Genomic DNA, 19,082 nt, shown 5'->3' on the forward strand with positions numbered 1-19,082 from the left:
GGGAAACAGAGCGGGAGAGAGAAATGTGTTGGAGATGGGGGTGCAGAAGGGAGTGAGGGGGTAAGAGCTAATGGTGCAAAGAGGGGGAGAGAGAAGGGGGTGGTTGGGTGTGTGTGTGTGTGTGTGTGTGTGTGTGTGTATGTCTGTGTGTATGTGTGTGTGTGTGGGAGGGAGTTGGGGGGGGGGGGCGTCAGGGGCGGAGCTGCACACAGTTTCCTCCGCCCTCCGCTCGTCCGTGCCCCTCGCAATTACCTGTTCACCAGAACTGATGCAAGTGTGAGTCAGTGAGCACATGTCGTGTCGGGAGAAGGGACAAAACTGACTGAACTGCCGTCACCCGCCCCTAGAGGTTTCACAAGGAACATTTGCTTTATAATAAAAAGAAAAAGAAAAAAAAAAGAATACAAACTCAAGGCAAGTGGTTTTAAAAGCCTCCAAGCAGAGCCAAGGATTTGTGAGACTTGCAAGGATGCACTTGTTGTCTGCCAGCTGCGTGTGTGCCCTCCTCATCGCGATCATCTATCAAGGTAGGCTATTGTCTTCATAACCATGTTGCCCCCTCATGTTCTGCAGGTTGCGTTAATTCAGTATAAACCCGCAGGTAGTCTGTATGGAAAAGTCCCAGCATGTCATATCATGTGCCACCAAAACTTCAGCTCGCCTATCGACTGAGTGTCTGGGGTCAAGTGGAGCAATAACTGATAGTCGCACACAGTTTAGAGGGGGGATTGGTGCTCAATTCTCTCCAGATGTGTGTGTGGTGGTTTTTTTTTAGATATGGCTTCCAAATGAATTTCTCAGGATTTCTTCTTGATTTTTATTCTCCTTTCTAAATGATAAAAACTGCAAAATCTTACAAAATCAAACTTGTGCCATATAGGCCTACCCAATTGACGCCCATGATGTCCTGTGCCATATGATAGTTTATTTATATATACTATATATGTAGTTTTTAAACCATATATGCAGGTATCATTTTCTACTTGTCAATGGTGTAAATAATTAATTCCATGGAAAAATGAAGATGCAAGGTAAAATAGATTAGGGTCAGCCATCTCAGTGAAACCGGTTTGGAGTGTAACTTGTAATTAGCCTGTATCGTGCCATCTGCAGTCACACTGGCTCCTCATATTATGCCAAGTGACAATCTTTAGACATAGGCTAATGAAGTTTTAAAACCCCTGTCATGTTTTCTTTCTTAAAACTGATTGTTTTCCGTGGGATGTTGTCCACTGTACACACGTGCCTGTGTTCCCCACACGGTGGGAGAGGGAGTGAGGGAGTCATCTCTTCACATGTGCTCTAGCTGTGATGTCACCATGATCCCTCGTTGTATGTTTTGTGGCTGTTTTTTTTCCCCTCTGCTATGCAGGCAACTGAGTGTGAATTATGCCGCGTTCATGTCATCGCGGATTTACCGTAAATACCAGCTCCCGGCTGGGAAAACCCGTTCATGTCAGCCTCCTAGTGGCTAATTACATGCGGGATTTGTGGGATTTTAGGTTATGTGGTTGATTTTAAATTCATAAATAAAAATTATTTTGGATGTGGGCGGTGCAACGAGTTGTACATGAACGCTTACAAGTTGTAGGAAGATTTCATCCCATCACTTCCAATGTGACCTGAATGCGGCATTATAGGGTACAGCAACATTTTGAAATGTAACCTCTTTTGCCGCCAGTGGTGCTTTGCTAAAAGGTGAAACTTGATTAATTATTTGCAAGATTGTTTGGGGCTGGGATGGGGGTTGTTGGGCCTGGAGGTGGGGGGAATAAGGGGTTGAGGAGGTTGTAGCTGCTTTTTAATACATGCACAGCTGTTTAGTTTGCAAAGGTGGTTTGATAGTTAATGGGGAGGGAGGAAGGCATATCTCAGATTAATGATGATGATGATTAATGATAATTAAAGATGATGCCTCCCTGGAAGCTTGCACATTTGCTTGGACTGTGTGTGCCGTTTCCTCCCTGCAAACATCATTTTCAGCCCAACAGGTAGCAGCACCATGTGTTCATATCACTCAGCCTGGCCATTACGCAAAACTGCATGGAGCTGAGTACTAAGAAAGGGGCGGAGAGGTTGATCTGACTGTTCCTTCAGTCTTGCACCTCGTCACACAACACTGCTGCCTGTTGTTGTAAATTAACACCATGCGCCACCTGTCACTCAGGCTCAGGTGCTTTATTTTAGAGGAAACTAATGCCCTTTTTTTAAGTGTTTTTACACTGCTGTGCTGCTGCAGTGCTATGTGAGAGTGCAGTATGATGGTAATGAGGCTAGACTTCATGGTCTTGTACACCACCGTGTGTTGAGTAGACACAGTGCCTTAAATGATGGTCAAACCATGTGTGTGTTTTTGCTTACACAGCAAATGGCCAGTGATGTCTTCTCCATGTTGTTATATGTTACAAAAACAATCTGTGCTGTCATCATACAGTCACCAGTCAACCAGGTTCTTTCAACTGAGTTATCACAGAATAGAAATATTTGTTATTCTCTGTCGAATTGTATGGTCTGGGCAAAGGCTTATTGAGGTGGTTTATTGAGTTTGGGATTCACAATATAAGCTACATCAATACTTGTAAAAAAAAAGGGCCTGTGTTTTATTATATTTGGAGGGAATGAACAGATGAAAAAGCAACAGCTCCTCAGGCTTCAACATAAAAGGCTGACCCACAGCCCAAACCAGATAGTACTGAAAAACAGGCTCTGAATTGCTCTTAGAACAAATAGTCTGCGAAGATGCATCTGGTTTTTGTTCCCTCCCTGATCTCCACCCCTCCCCCACCCTCACCCCTCCTGAACAGACAGCACTCGGTGTCACAGCTGGTATTACTTGTCAAGCGAGTGGGGCTCTCCCATTGCTAATGGACTAATCTCTTGTGGGGGTCACACAATTTCACCTGTGATAGATTCAGTCTCCTTTCTTTCATCCATAACTAGGTTATGTCCAGACTCGACATATGAATGTTATAATGATAATGCCCAGGAAGGAAGGGCTTATTTGTATGCTTGGTTTGCATGTGGGATTTTGTACGACTGTGTATTTGTGTGCTTGTGCACGTCTCATCTTGTTTATAGGCGGGATTCTCTTGATGTTTGAAGACTGCTTGTGGTTGTTACTCCTCCAAAAAAAGATTTCTTTGTGACTTGCAAAGTATTGTATCTCTTCATGCAGAATTCAGTTGCATTCATACGGCAACTCAACTGATTCATGGCTTTGAATAGAAATGTTCCATCTGTACTTGGTGCTATCAGGTTAATTCTTCCTTTCTAAAAACAGATTATTCTCATTTGTTGATAATTTTAGTGAACCGCTATCTACAGGATATAATAAAATTATGAAATCAAGATTACTGAAGAGACACAGAAGGAACTTAATTCAGGCTTAACTAGGCTTATGTGAGGATTGTTGCATTGTTATCAAATAGGATATTTTACAGAATTCAAAAGCGGATGTTAATTTTTGTTATCATTCCTTCTCCAGTCTCATGTTGTGGTTGAGTGGGCTACAAAATATTTCCAGCTGTATGCTCAACCCAAACTGGCTGCACCTAATTCCTCTGAAAAATCTCTGCAGGACACTCAGTCTTCTGTGTCTGGACCAAGATATTATTCATGCCACTGGCCGAGGCATGTGGAGTGTGAAGCGGAATCTAAAACGCCCAAATCAAATTTGATGTGTGATATTAGTGTACTTGTGTTTATTGATGAATTTATGATATCAGAGAAACCAACATGCAATACTGAATAGCACATGTGAGATGTTCAGATGATGTCGCTGGCGCCAGCATCACAAACTGAGTAGGATGTAAGAAATAATCGTTCAGGACAGAGAGTGTACATTAGGTGTGTGCACATTGTGTGCTGCCGAAGCCTTGATCAGCCTTGAGATTCTGCAGTTGGAAGACATGTGGATGTGTGAGCAGCAGAGCAGCAGCCAGGGGCGCTGCTAGTGGGGAGAAAAAGGGGAACACTTTCAAGGGGCCCCAAACTAGAGAGGGCCTTTTCAGACAGGCGAGGCAATGCTGTGAGGACGGGGTGGGGAACCCCTGTGTCACTTCTCGTCAGGGGGCCTAGAATTCCGACCAGCGCCCCTGGCAGCAGCACTTTGTAGTGTGGATCCGAGGATCAAGCTTATTCGATTGACAGGGTAACTTATACTGAAACCTAAGCTTTGAATTAAAACTAGAAACTAAAAATAAAGATTACGTTTTTGGGTAAAAGAAGAGAAATAAACGGAAGCTATAATGAGATAAAACATGTATTTTTCGCTCAGGAATGGAGAGAATCATCTATAAATTAATAGGATTGACATCTAATATTAAGACAGTTCTTATCAAGACATCAATATATTCTGTAGGTCTCCAAGGGAATTCTCCAGCCATGTATAACGAATTTGGACAGAGCTAGAAACCTGTAGGTGTGGTCTGAATATTTTAACATTTTCTTCTCAGCTCAAGTGTGGCAATTACATAGTCCTTGACACAGCACAGAAAAGAGCAAAGAGCAGGTTTTATTCCCTTTTTCAGCTGAAAATTGGGGAAAGTCAGATTTGACAAAAAAAATCTAACCTGGCCTAGTTGAGGAAAAAGCATTTTTTAAGAACTGAGGTCCATGCATCATCCCGTCCCTCCTGGAACAATGTTATAATAGTTACAATAGACATGTATTATCTAAATGGCAAAATTGCATTCAAATGACAATTTGTTCACCTTTTTTCATTCTTGTTCACATAGGATGAAAATCGGATCCAGATTAAGTCTCAAATTGTGCAAATCAACCTAAAATGAAAGGGAAAAGTTTCATGAAACAATAGTAATATATCATAGGGTTTGATGTAATATGGATTAATCTAGACGAGGGTCACAGAGTTACACAGTGGGTTGGTGTTGTACACATTATGCTCGAGGGTGTTTTAAGGACCCACTCACCCCACACACACACACACACACACACACACACACACACACACACACCAGCAGGACACTGAACAGGTGGAGGAGTGTTGGTTGGTTTTAAGGCTGTGATGGTGGGGTCAGTGTCTCTTAATGGTTCCTCTCTGTGTGTTCAGTTGTCAGGAGACATGCAGTGTGTTCCTATCATTCACATAACTTCTGTTAAAACAGACATGATATATGGAGCCATTTTAAATCTTTAAATCGTAACTCTTAAATTCATACTAGTCAGTTTTAACCTTATTATTCACTTGATTGTAACTAAAGGAAGTGTTGTTTACTTTATGACTTAAGCTGGGAAACCGTTTGAGTTTACATTGCATTTTTTCATTTGTTTAAAAATCCCATCCACTGAAACCCATTTCACTTCCTAAAATTACGTGTAGTGAGACAGCAGTGAAGAAATATTAGCCACCGCATGAACATGCTGAATTTCCGACATGTCAGAGAGAGTAATTCACAGGCGTACTGGACACACAGAGCGAGCAGATGTATGAGTGGCTTTGCCTGGAGAAAATGAAAGGGCTTGTGTGGTAAATGTAATCACTCTCAAGCAATGACTCAATGAGAAAAAAGGTCTTTTGTTCGCCTGTGACAGTTTTACACACAGGAGTATCAGTAAAACAGCAGCAAGTGAATCTTAATTATACTTTGGTGATTGGCTTGCCCCACTTTCAGAGGAGATTGTGAGATATATTCAATTTCTATAATCACAGCTAAAATTGCCTATTTATGCTGCCTTTTTTTTTACTTGCCAGTCATTTTATGAAATGCTGGTTGAATGTGGTACTTATACGAAATGCTTTGATTTAAGATATATGCAGCGTTTTACATATAGTTTACATGTGAAGTTAGACTGTGGCAAGATCCTTTTAAAGGGAGATACCGATCATTATAATAATCTACCAAATGGAGAGGCCAACATCTCAGTTTTCCCTTTCCCAACAATTTTCTCTTCGCTGCAGGCAGCATCCTTGCTCTGTCATGCAAAATAATGGTTTATTTGTTATCCAAGGGGAGGTACCAAAGTTACATTGTTTCAGTTAAAAGGAAAGGCTTAACAACAGGAGAGAGATGGCTGTGCTATGCGGTAGCACTCCTTTCTTTTATGCGGGAATAACCCCATTGAAATGCATGAAGGTATCCTTGGTTTTGGTGAAAGACCAACGGCACTCTGAAATTGGTCATCCCTTGTATTTGGGACAAAAAGTGAGGTTGTTTCTCTCTTTTGTCATTGACGCAACCCCCAGCTTTCACTGGATTCCTGTGGACTCCCGCCGACTGTATTGTGAAGCTGGCTCTTTTTAAACAAATGGGTGTATGATAGCGACTTCTTGCTCCCGCTCCTCTCTTTGTCATTAATATGGAACAGCACACACCCCTCGGAGACGGCACCGAGTAGCTGCTGCCCGTCCCCACACTTCACATGTGCAGCCTTGCTGGGGGGGGAAGCATCTCTCCTCCATATGAAAAGCCAGTAGCCACACCCATCTTCAACAGGGCCTGGATCTTTGTTAGAATTTTCCATTGTAGCCATTACTCTGTTTTAATTAATTCTTTGAGAGGGGACCATTAACTGTGATGGTAATCATACAACCTTCAAGAATATGTAAGGGGTTACCACACAGGGGCGTGTGTGTATGGAAAGGCAGGGGGTAGGTGCTTGAGGTCGCCTTTGTTTTTGTAAGTCACATTAATGAACTTCTCTTTCTCATTATAATGACTCATCTAGCTGGAAAAGAAGAGAAAGCAGTAATACTGTTTCATTACTGCAGTGAGGGCACAGTGTCACCACATGGCAGCGTCAGCAGCAGGGGCTCCTTCTGACCCATAAAGGGGTCAGTGGTGAAACCTCTAAAATTTACGCCTGCACTCCCCATAAAGTCATTATTTCTGCTGATTTATGAGAGCCAAGTGGCACGCAGGTTGCTATTGTACCAAACCCTTTTCTGACTTTGTCGAGGTTCAGGGTAGCCAGTTGAGATGACACAGCTTTTGTCCAAAAGGTGAAACATCCAATTCAAGCCCCGGGCTAACTAATAAAATGACATGCATTTTTGTCTTTCTATTCACTTCTGAATCAGCCTCTGTTATGTCCAAAGCACTTCTGCAGCACTGAGGGGTTGCTCTGTTCATTCAAACTCTCTTTAGCAATTTTTCATTCATGAAAACATCGTGTTGCACCCTGTTACGTCTTGCCTTTGGGACTCAACAGAATGGTTTTGTGTCTGCTTTTGACCCCGATATCCACGGTCCGGTCATTTTAAAAGCTGGCTCTTTGTGTTGTGCTGATGCCCCTCATCCTTCCTTCATAGACTGCAGCAGCAGTCTGTGGTGCCTGAAGCTATCTCTGATTACATCCTGCTTCGGTTGAACTTGTAGGAGACAGGAGTTCTCATTCAGTGAGCCTCAATTTCACAAGGGATACAAACTGCGTATGTCTGCTAGGAATTAAAAGCCTGTCATTTTGTCAATGCTTAAGTATATAACAAGATAAAAGATTAAATGTTCAGCCCATCTCTCTAGTCCATTAATGTATCAGCAGGTCGGGGAATACCCTCACGGCTTTTTTTAGAGGTCATGCAGCTCAAAAAACTCATGCCTTCTCTCATACCTCAGATTCCTCTCTTGAAATATCAAGTGTTGGTAGGTTTTGTGAAGGAGTGGTATTTACAGTGATAGTTGTCTTGTTGTAAAACTCTTCCTGACTGTAATCCAAAGTGCTGTATTGTTTAAATCCAAAGTATTTAGAGTTCTTTAGAGGTTTTCCTCTTACGTCTCCACAGAAGCCTTAACCACCTACTGATCGTATGTTCCAGAGCACATGATTACTATTTATACAATATATCGGTGAAAATGTAAGTAATTCTTTGATCCTGTCTTGAAATTTTCTTATTATATAATATAGATAAAACATTAATCCCACCGTTCCTTTGAAAGCAAGACAGATTCACATTTCAGCCCTGAACAGCTGAGTCTGTCATCCTGGCCTAAAGGCACATACTTTATAATGTAAAACTTCTTTCAGCGCTGTGGTTAAGCGTGAAGGAATGTAATCCTCACATCTGATTACAGCATTTTATTAAAACTGCCTTTTTGTAAGCAACATGCATCAGCAGCAGCGCTGTTATCTTAGTTTCTGCATCAGTGTGTATTCAAAGAAGTCAAGTGGTGGCTTTTTGCATGGCAATTATGCTACTGGCGATGCCTCTGCTGATATGCGAATTGTGGATGCGTTAGGTGTTTATCATAAGTTGCTGCACTGCTGTTAAGTATTCAGCTATTTTACTGTCTGACCTTACAAGGAAGGTGAAGAGACTCTTGTCTGGTAATTGGATGCAATACTTAATTTTCTAATGGGACATCTTAAGAGGTCAAGTAGTCTCGCGTTTCTGCAGAGAATGTGTAAGCGTTGTACCTGCCACTTGCAGTTTAAACACTGACTTTTATCTTCTTCAGCAAAAAAAAAAGCTTGGCATGGTGTACAAGATGCGCTGGTAGTCTAGTCTTTGCTTTAAAATAGAGTGGTCACATGAAGGGGAAGCAGGAATATTTAATGGCAGACTCACAAACTACCTGCCTGCCTAGCTCCTTGTCAAATAAAGCTTGCATTATTGCCATGCCAAGCCGGTCTATAGAGTGAGGACACTGTAAAATGAACTTCAGAGTGTTTCATTTTGAGTAATGGAGGTGCCATAACCCATTATACATCCATTCATTTTTGCACCTGCCATATTATCATACAGGTAATAGATATAGAGGAGAGGACATGCCATTTCCTAATATAATGATAGTGATTTCATTTGAATGCCCAGGGTCACACAGCAAGAAATTTGACGGGGAGAAATGAACAACAACTTTTTGGTCATTCTAAGTTTGGAATTGTTGGGATAAAGGGGTTATGGCTTTTCCACTCTTTTTCTTAGAGGATGTTAGAATTACCTGTCTTTATACTCGAGGGCCGGCCACTGTGTGCTCGTCCATGAACAGAGCTGACACAAATCAATGCTCCTCACCAGAGAGCACACACAGACACAGTTTGTCATTATGTGAATATGTATTCAGACAGTAAGATCTCCCAATGGCCTTCCAATAATTGGACAGTTTTGTTACCTTTCAGTTCAAGGCAACATTCCTTCCGATAGAGTGTGCGTGAATTAATATATTCTGTATTTTCTTCAGCAGTGTCTTGTACTCACTGCATTTACCCATCTCATATCACTAGCAAGAATACACACATTCTTTGTATTAAAAAGCACAAATGATGACAATGGAGCATGGTAAGACATTAACTTTTTTTTTAGAGGGTATTTCTCTCTCTGGGGGCATTTTGGTCCTTTTTAGGTGCAGTTTTTTGTGCAATTTGTATTGTATATTAGCAAATTAACACTCAATTTGTAATATTTGTTTCATGTTGAATCATGAAAAGGGTATTCCTGATTATTCAGTGCATTTTTTGCCCCTTTATCCTTAATTTCACAGGCATTTTTGCCCCGAGCCCCTGTTCATTTCTGACCCTGCAATAGAACAACTACATTTCTTTAAAAGGACTTTCTGATCAACATGTTGACTTACTCTGGTTGAAGGGAATATGCTGTGCACAATGTTCCAGAGGAGATTTTAAGTCGAGAGCTCTCCAGCCCACATTGTAAATTTATTGAACATCCTTCAGTGGAGGAGAGATATTTCTGTGCAAATTTAGCTTACTGACAGGTTTTAGCGAAGTTAGGCGTGTCCCCGCTGCCAGTGGTGAAGTCAGAACAACTCACTATCAGGTAGATCTGCAGGGTTTCTGCTCAAAAGAACCATGTCTTGAATGAACCACACAGGGCAGAAAAGAGGGTGGGGGGTTGGGTGGGTGGGGGGATGTGTGGATAGTGAAAGATGCGTGGCGCCGGGCTAGATGGTTAAAAGCACTTACCTTGATATATGGCCACTCTTGATGTCATGATGGCAGACGAAAATGTAATAGCCATTGAGTCATTTGTAGTAACTAATGAAAATGTTTTGCCTTAAAGGACTGTGTGACCACAACAAAGGTGACATACGCTGAATGACTTGAACTGAGATGGGTTATCTCGACCCATAGAAATAAAAGAAAGAAAGAAGGAAAGGAAGAAATGGATAAATTTGGTGTGTTATGACAGTTTTATCTATTATCTTGTTCTTTGAAGGGGGATAACACAATCTGGCCCATAGTAGCGACGGTGTTTCACCGAAAGATAAAACAGTTCATTCCCAGTTTCATATTTTTTTGACGTCTGTGAATTCATTTTGTGTAAGCAATTGCATTCTTCTTTATGGAGTACACAAATTCATCATGCACAGAATCCAAGTTGGTGCCGTTGGGGAGTTCAGACTAGTAATAACCATTTAACCAAATCATATTATGGGTTATCCCACCACGTAAATCTGAAAGTACTGAAGTGGTAGGAGGACTCGGGTGGTGTGACAGCGTATGTTAATCTCCAACCTTTCACAGTAGCCCATCAAAGGAGACGTTGGTCGGTGGGTATTAAATGTGAAACCACACAGATTTGATGCGCAAGCAGGTACATAATCCTTTGTATGTATTATCTGCATTCCATGTATTCCTCCCACAGCTCTCTGGTCTGTTTTGCCTTCAGAGGCTTTAGGACCCCCTCCAGAGTCAGGAGCTGAAGCAGGACACAATTTGAAGCCGTCATGCCCTCTTAATACCAACCAGGCTGTTGGGCTTATTGGAATGGGGAGCGGGGCCTGCTCTGTTTCACAGTGAAGGGTTAGAAGGTCAGGTCTGTCATTATGAGTGCACAACGGCACACTACGCTCTTTGCTCAACTAATGTGAAAGCATCAGTCTTGCTACGGCAATTACCAGGGATGAAAGTAACATAAGCCGTCTGCTGAACAAATGAGAATATCTACCTGTTAATATTTGTCTGTTGTTTACAGCATAATAAGACATACATTATTGATACAGTAAAGTAGGGACTGTGCATTAAAACAAGACAATAATAAAACTCTAGGCCATGCTAAGTACAAACTCCCATTAATCATTCATTTTGTGTTGGGGGGGAAATATTAGTCCCTGCTTCGTACACCATCTAATGAAGCACTTAAGGATCAATACCTGGATGCTGTTTTGTTTACCCATGTAGAAAAGCGATGGCCTTGGGGTGAATCGCGCCTCTCTCCACACCTCTAGTCGGGGCGGGGGCTGGCTGCCTGGCCTGCTGTGCAGACAAGGCTCCATTTACCCTCAACAGAGGTGTGTTGTGGCAGCAGGTTTGATTGGTATCTTCAGGCACCACCTGCAACCATAAGCTGGTCATACAGATAGTGTAATGGTAAATACAAGCCCCCCCCCCCCCTCGGGACGTATGGGATGCAAATGTTCAAAGCCTTTCTATTGTCGGACTTTGTGGTGGGGGCAGGGTGGGGTGGGGCCACTTTCACAGAATAGGGAATGCTTTTAGTAGAGACTGAGAGGCAGGTACAGGAACAAAAAGCTAACACCGGCTTGGTAAACAGGCAGAATCTTCAGCCGCCAGCTGGGCTGTTATAGCAAATAATAATTTGTTTTCAAATTTATCAAATGTGCCACTCATAGAAAGGTGCTTTTAGTCTTAGGATGTTTCTCATTTTCCTATCTTGACTGTCCCAAAGGGCTCTGTCTGTTCACATACGCAATATGCTAGGTATGAAGGTTTCTCTGGGTCTTGGCTTGCTTTTGAAGTACCCTATTATGATAGTGTTGAGAACCCCCGTAGGCTAATAATGAAATTGATTGATTGAAAATTATGGACATTTACCCTAGAAGTTGGTCCTGCTCTACTTAGCTTGTATGTTTTGGTTATGCTTCAGGCAAGGGAGGCAGATATTTTACGGTCTATATGCAAAAATGGATAACTCCTGTCTGATGTGATACCTGTTGAAGAGACCTGGTGAAACGAGGAACGCTTTGATGTCAAGAATGTTGTTTTGAATGTGTCAGGAACATTTTGAAGCTGCCTAATAACACTGCTGAACAGGTAAAAAAAAAGTATGTCAGAATAAAACGTTATGATAAATTGGCAAAGGACTCATTACTTGCCCATAGACTTAAAAGCATACGTTCAAACTCTTCAGTAATATGCAGAGCGCTATATTCATCGGTGAAAGAGTTATCCAGTGTTAAAGGCTCCATCTGGAGTATCGCACCATCTGCTGCACCTCTTTTAACCCCCTGCTGGCTTTATGTTTATTTTATTAGACCGTAAACATTTCTTTGTCAAATTGATTGCCTGGGGTCTTTATATCAGGAATGACATCATGAGTTTCAATGTATTTTCAAGCCTTAATTGGTCTGATTATGTTTGGGTGTTTTTGTGATAATTGGAGCGATTTGGAACATTGTTTGTATTTTGCATAAGATTGGCATGAAAAATAGAGAGAATTTCCTATGAGCAAGTCCAACCCTCTGACAACCATTGTGCATTTATCTATACTTTATAACCTCAAACCCAGAAAAAACACCAGGGCACCGTGTGGACCATGTGATCCGAAATGCGTTATCAGGTCCATGGAACCAGAGTTCAGCTGGGCTCCCTGGGATCCCTATAGGAAGATGGATTGGCGCTGCAGAATGGAGTTTGCAGGACACACGTGGCTCCGCCTTCTCTTAGTCTCGACCCCCTACACACCCACACCTTACTTCTGGGTTTCCACCTGTGACGGTTGTTTTTGAGTTATTCTAACAGGAAAACTAATAAAGTGTCCATTATAAATGCCATTACCTTGAAAGACTGTGCATTTTACTCCCCCATGCAAAGTCTTTGACCTAAGACCTGCTACAGATAAAATTCTAATTTTTTTTAATATTGGGGTTACACATCAAATTGGGCTGAAAAATAGGCCTCAGCAGTGTCTGAGTAGCATTTTGGAGGCAACAGTAGCTACAGGATGAGTTGATTTCAGTTCAAAGCCTCTGATAAGGCGGCGGATGGAACCACAGTTGTTGCATATAGATGCAAAGCGATCGTTAGGCATGGGGATGATGAGGGGCAAACTCAATAACACTCATATGATCCTTTAATTCATTAAAGTATGAAGGTTCCCTCTTGGCAGGAGAAAGCTGTCATATCTAAATTATTCAGAAATAATTGAGGCTGAATTAGTTTTTTCTAGTGACCATTTTGAATTGATTGAATTGAGAATTAATAGACTCCAGCCTTGATATCCTGCACACAAACACAACATTTGAAATAGAATGGTGAGCAAGGTTTAATAGGCAGCATCTCATTGTTGCCTATTACGTAAGAAGGTCACTGGTTCTTGCGCAGACTCAGCTATAAATTTCATTCCTTTACATAAAACATTTCAAAAGAATTCATTTTCCATCTCCAGAGCCTTTCTTAACAAATTTCCATCCTATATTGCAACACTGTTGGACCGGCATGTCAGAGCTTATCAAACCTGATCCCAGGATTGGCTTGTTCTTCAAATTCCCAAAGTTAATTCAGACAGAGGAGAGACTGCATTTAGATTCTGTGCCCCTCTTACTTGGAATGCATTTTAGCATTTTAAAGGTAGGTATTTATTCTGCTAATTTTTCTTTGATTTTTGTGTTCTATCTGTGTTACCTCAGCACCATTGTCTTTCCCTCAATGTGCCCCTGAGGATTAAATAAAGTTTAAATGAATGAATTCCTATTTATTAAACCTCCAAATGACCTGTCAAAACCTGCAGATGACCTGTTTTTTAAAGCAATTCAAAAACTCAAAAATGCATTGTAGGATCATTTCTGAATGCTACAATCCTAATTAAAATGAGGTTTATCTATGCAGCAGGGGATTCAGGGCGAGAGTACCCAGCTTTTCCTTTTTAAAATTATTATTAAAAAAGTATCTGATACTCCTAAATTTGCCCTGTGAAAAAGTGATGTGCTTGCAAGCTATGTTTTTTCTTTAATATTTGCAGAGTCATAGAGTCGTTTAGAGTCTTGTGTGGGTAACACAGTGAAGACATACTGTAGTCAGTACATGTATATCCATTAGCTTTCTAGTGCTTCAGCCACTGACAGTGAAGTAGTTTTTCAAAGAGATATTTAAGGACTTCCGTATTATCGTACACATAACCCACAGACCAGGGTGAGGTAATCTCAGCTCTTGCGGAAGCAGCAGAATGAAGTCATTGCCAAAACGCGGGGCATGGAATCACATTAGGAAGAGTTAATGGATAAGAAGGAAGCAATATGGCCGTGCTTTGTTAATGGCCTAACGTTGGGTTTAATGGCAGCCCGTTAATGGGAGATGTTGGTGGATGTATAGCGAGCTTTCCTATGAGCCGCCCCAAGTCCACCTAGAGGCATCCCACCACCACTCCTCCCCGAGGGTCGCCTGGCCTGCACCCCTCAAATGCATAATTCACAACATAATGGAAGTGATTTCTGAGTGCACTTCAGAAGCCGCTGCTTTAACAGCAGTTCCTGTACCCGTGCAGCTCATCTGCTGATGCAATTTATGACATTTTTAAGAGGGTTTTACGGGAGCTCATGTGGTCTAATGTATAGCAGAGAACATTTGAAAGACTAATGATCATGCCACAAGATCAATTCCAAGGAAACCTTATGGAAAGTCATTTTAGAGTGATAATCACTTTCCTTGTAATATGCTTTATCTCCTCCCGTCTGTCTCTCTCAGAAAAATGCAGCAAAATCACTCTCTGATATTGCTCACAGCGTCCCAGGACATATACAAGATACTGACTACTGTTTTCACACCCTTTCCATATTCTGTAATAAGCACAACTATGATTCAAAAGTGCATGTTAAAAATTTTTTTAAAAGCATAAAGCTTAAAAAGTTTGCTATTGCTTCCACACTTTACATATACTCTTATAAACCAATCTGTATTTGAAAGTATATTCTCAATACTCAACTAAGAGCAAGTTGTAAGCCCTACATTTATTCATGCTTCCATTCATTTCCGTTCGTTTCCACCCCAGATACTTTTTTTTTTTACCAACGAAGTGCTTTGTTGAAGCTTGCAAATATTTATAATTTAACGATTTCAGCTAAATCAAAGTCATATTGTCTCCTTTGATTGTGCTGTCAGCGGCACTAATTTAAAGAATCTTGAACATTATTGAATATATTTAAATATTGAAATTGTTTTGCAATGGTTTCCTTTTAGTCAAAGTAAGATCTTATACTAAACTCATTTGCTAATCAAAGTAAAGTAAGTTCTTCAATCTGTTGGTAAAAACAATCTTTCTGTATTCTCCAAGTCTTTATGTACTCTGTTATCCAGCTTCAAAGCTTGAATGTTAATGAGAATAATGAATCAGAAATTCGGAGCATACTTTTATTCTCTGTAGTACTGAATGTGCAAGAGAATGACTCTGTTGGAAGAGCGGGTGACACCAGACACCTGCACACAACTGCAGGCTGGATAATTTGTTTGCCTGACCTGCTGTCGGCTTTCGGTTCAGTGGAAATAGAGGTGTGCCTTCACTCTTCATATTACTCTCTGTTCATTTTAAATTTAGGCTTGATGTTCAAGGAAAAATCCACCCTTAAACACTTGTTGGAGTGTGAACACCGTTAAAAAACAGCTATCGGCCTTTTATTTCTGTGGCAGTTTTGTTATTTGGTGGTAGTTTTCTTCTTCCTGTGGATAACTGGCCAAACGTAGATGACATGCCATGTGAAGATATTTCCAGTGCAGATACAATGGAGCTGAAAATGTCCAGCTATTTAAAACATGAACAGGCAGAGATACATATGCTTACTATGCTATGGCTATCACAATCGCTCTCTCCACTTACACGTAAAACCTGCAGCTGAATGCAGAGCGTTCACATCCGTTCTCTGGGTGTTGTCAAAAGCACTCTGGGAAACGTAGGGAATCACTAACTGCGGGGGAAGCAGACGAGGCAGCTTGAGACAAAGTGGATACACCAAAAAAAGTAAATCACAACACTTCATCACAAAATAACTCCTAGAATGTATTCAGCACCACAGATTGATGATATGAAACAATTTAAGAGAATATTCAAAAGCAAAATATAGACTTTTCATCACAAAACCAGCTATTCATTACATGAGTGGCGTAAAAAACACTTGAAGTGAAACTCATCCTTCCTACTCCTTGAGCCCCCCTCTTTTTTTTTTTTTTTTTTTTCCTGGAGTCTCTTCACAATCCTTGATGAGTGAGAGAAGCAGAAATCTGATCCCAGGGCAGCGAGTCCACACAGGTATTGAGGCCTCCTTAGGATAAGTCTGAAACCAGGGAAAATGGAGCCAGCATTTCAGTCATAAGGCAACAATGGAAACTCGACAGGTGGGACTGCAGGCGGCGTATTAGCCCCGTTCCCGCCTGCCGTCGTCCGTAGGTGTGGCTGTTGACCACACATGATGCGGCAAATTAAGTTGTGCCTGAGGGAGCCAGCTTGCCTATATTCCTCTCTAAAACATGTAATTTTAGACTGAAAATTTCCTTTTTATACCAGTGAGAGGGCAGAGTAAACTGGTGCGGTGAGGGGAAGATATGTGAAAAACACTCCGGAAGGTTCTTTAGCTTTTTGTTCTCTGTGCCTTTGTATTCTTTTATTTTGTAAAAACCTCCCAAATAGACAGCAGAGTTTCTGTTTTTCAGTTGCTTTTTACTCCTCTACTGATTGATTTTATTTGACAGATTTGAAAATGAACATTTCTTTTGTCGTTTTTTTTTTTTTTTTGGTGCAGAATATGCGATGAGAAAAAAACACTTCCATGCCTCTGGTTGAAGTAGGAGAGCCAACGTGCTTAATAGACTCACACTAACAATACATTGTGTTATACACTCTACATAATTCTCCATCTGGAATCCATCCTCCTCCTCAGCAGAATACAGGCTTGTGTTGCCCTGACAAGCGTGGCTCTGCTCAGTGTAGTCTGTGAAAATGTGAGTTTTTGTTTTCCTGCCTGTTTGGCTTGTCTTGTCTCTGTTGGTGTTTAATTATTGAATTATCTGTCTTGATAAAGTCCGCATGGTTTGAGCAGAATGCCATGTGCACACAGAGAAGTGGCGGAGTTGCACACTGACAGTTTCGGTACAAAGCTTTCACTGTAAGATGCAGATTTTTATTCACTGTCACAGAGTTCTTTGAGTGTTGTGTACCTTTTATAAACCCTAACCAGATGATGGTACCAATTTAGCCATTTCCGCCATTTCAAAAACCATTCATTTATCAATTTAACTTAAAGGGCGTTTGGAGCAATATATGCAAGCACAGCGGACTTATGCAGTGTAGAGTTTTGTGATTATTATAAATATTTTACAATTCATCGTTTTTGCAATTAGTCACTATAATTACATCAAGATAATGTTTTGCACAGTCATCAGTCTAGGTTAGTTAGTCTAGGTTGTGAGAGTAATTTGAAACTCAAAGATGTCTTAAAAGAAATGTCTTGGCAAAGTGAGGCCTATATGTTGTGCAGAGAAGATAACATTTCTTAAGTATGAAAATAAATTGCCCCACTGCTCTTCAAACTAATTTCCCATTCCAGTATTTTTTCACTGCATGGCTATGCATCAATTCAGTGTTTTATTAATGTCAGACAATATCAGACAGTCTGTTCCATCATAAAACTAATAAATGTGCTAGACTTATGACAGAGTTTCACATGTAACTTCTAGATAAGAATCCACAGAGAGAGGATCATTTATTAAAAAAAATATGCTGATGCCTTTAGCTATACACACACTGGCAGGAGACTATAGCAGGCAGGAAAAAGCAAAATTGTAGAGCACACAGCGGTGGTGTTCGGCATGGTGCTCCCATGATATAGCCTGCACGGCGCACGCAACAAAAGAGTCCTGTGTGAAAAGGATGTTGTGCAAGTCTGCTGTCAGTTATCCATCAGTGAGATGATTACACCCCTTCCTTAGAGAGAAAAATACAGACCGAGATAGAGATGATATGGCTGAGTGTGTCATGAAAAACTTGTTCAACGAGCTTCCTAACCACAACTGGTATTGCGACATTCGAATACAGTCATATGTCTATCATAGTCAATAAGGTACAAGTCAAGGGCATACATTGATTTGAAGCATTGTCAAAGTAATGGCATATATAGCTCACATATTGCCAAATAGCTGCAAGTGTCCTTTAGGGATCCGGGTGGTAGAATCAGCAGTACTGTTAGAAGAGCACTCAAGTTCATGTAATTCCACCCTACCTACCCACACCACCGTATCACAGCAGCTGGCAGCTCTTCTATTTTTCTTGACTGCAAATATTAAGAGAATGAGCTTATTAAATCAGTGATCTTTGCTCATTTCAGGCGCTTGATATGGCTAATCAAAATTCAGTTCTTGTTAAATAATTCAAGAATAGATGGGGACGAAAAGCATAATGTCATTGAGAGTTTGGTTTTCTTTGATTTCTTGCTGCTTAGACAAGCACTGTTCACTATTGGAGTCTGGTCTTTTCTCAAGCATTATTGATCTAGCTGGAGTGGTTCTGTCTGCCCCTCACCACTGAATTCTGAAGCTAGGCTATTTGCTATAGAGTCTTTGTGGACATGCGCCATGGGATCACCATTCACTGCACAACCCTCATTTTCAGCACTTAATAAGTTTGGGCTTTTTTTTTTTTTTTGGATCTTGCGCTGTGGTGCGCCCGCACACACACACGCATGCACACACACATACACACACAGAGGGGGAGGGGGGGGGGGGGGCGTAAGGTAGCAAAACAGGGATATAGAGAGTGGTGGAGGGAGGTAGCTGATTTCCCTGGTGAGTTTATATCTGAGCTGTCGTCAACTGTCTCTTCTCAGGGATAGAGGCACCTTAATCAGGAACATGAAAGTATCTCCTGTGGTGCTGCCTCCTCTCTCTGTCACTTGCCTGTCTTTTATTTGATTTCCCAACGCCAGAGTATTAGCTAATTCCGATTTTTTTTCCGAGTCCAGTTCGAGGACTTGACTTTGATAAGTATAGATGATTTCAAAATTGGTGCGCCAAACTTATTCAAGGTTTCAGAGGACTGAAGTGTCAAAAAATGATTTGTAATGGCGTAGATGTGATGCAGTGGTCCTTTCTGAAAGAGTTTTGTTTAAACTGTCAATCCCTATTTTCCATTGCCCCCTCATCATATAGACAAGTGTTGGAACTGATTA

At 41.1% G+C, this 19,082-nt stretch overlaps 1 protein-coding gene across 1 annotated transcript in view; it reads left to right on the forward strand.

The window, feature by feature from the left end:
- Positions 1–280: 280 nt before the first annotated feature.
- Positions 281–19,082, forward strand: part of LOC139657081 (CD166 antigen homolog A-like) — a gene marked incomplete at its 3' end in the record, with an annotated part of 32,129 nt that continues 13,327 nt past the window's right edge. Inside the window, exon 1 of the mRNA XM_071534791.1 lies at positions 281–527. Coding sequence (XP_071390892.1) covers positions 470–527 — 58 coding nt within the window. The remainder of the gene's footprint in view (positions 528–19,082) is intronic.

Source organism: Centroberyx affinis, unplaced genomic scaffold, assembly GCF_046629955.1.
Source record: "Centroberyx affinis isolate AG114_WGS23_722 - 3 ecotype Tasmania unplaced genomic scaffold, CSIRO-AGI_Caff_v1 ptg002624l_1, whole genome shotgun sequence".
Classification (NCBI taxonomy): Eukaryota; Metazoa; Chordata; class Actinopteri; order Beryciformes; family Berycidae; genus Centroberyx; species Centroberyx affinis.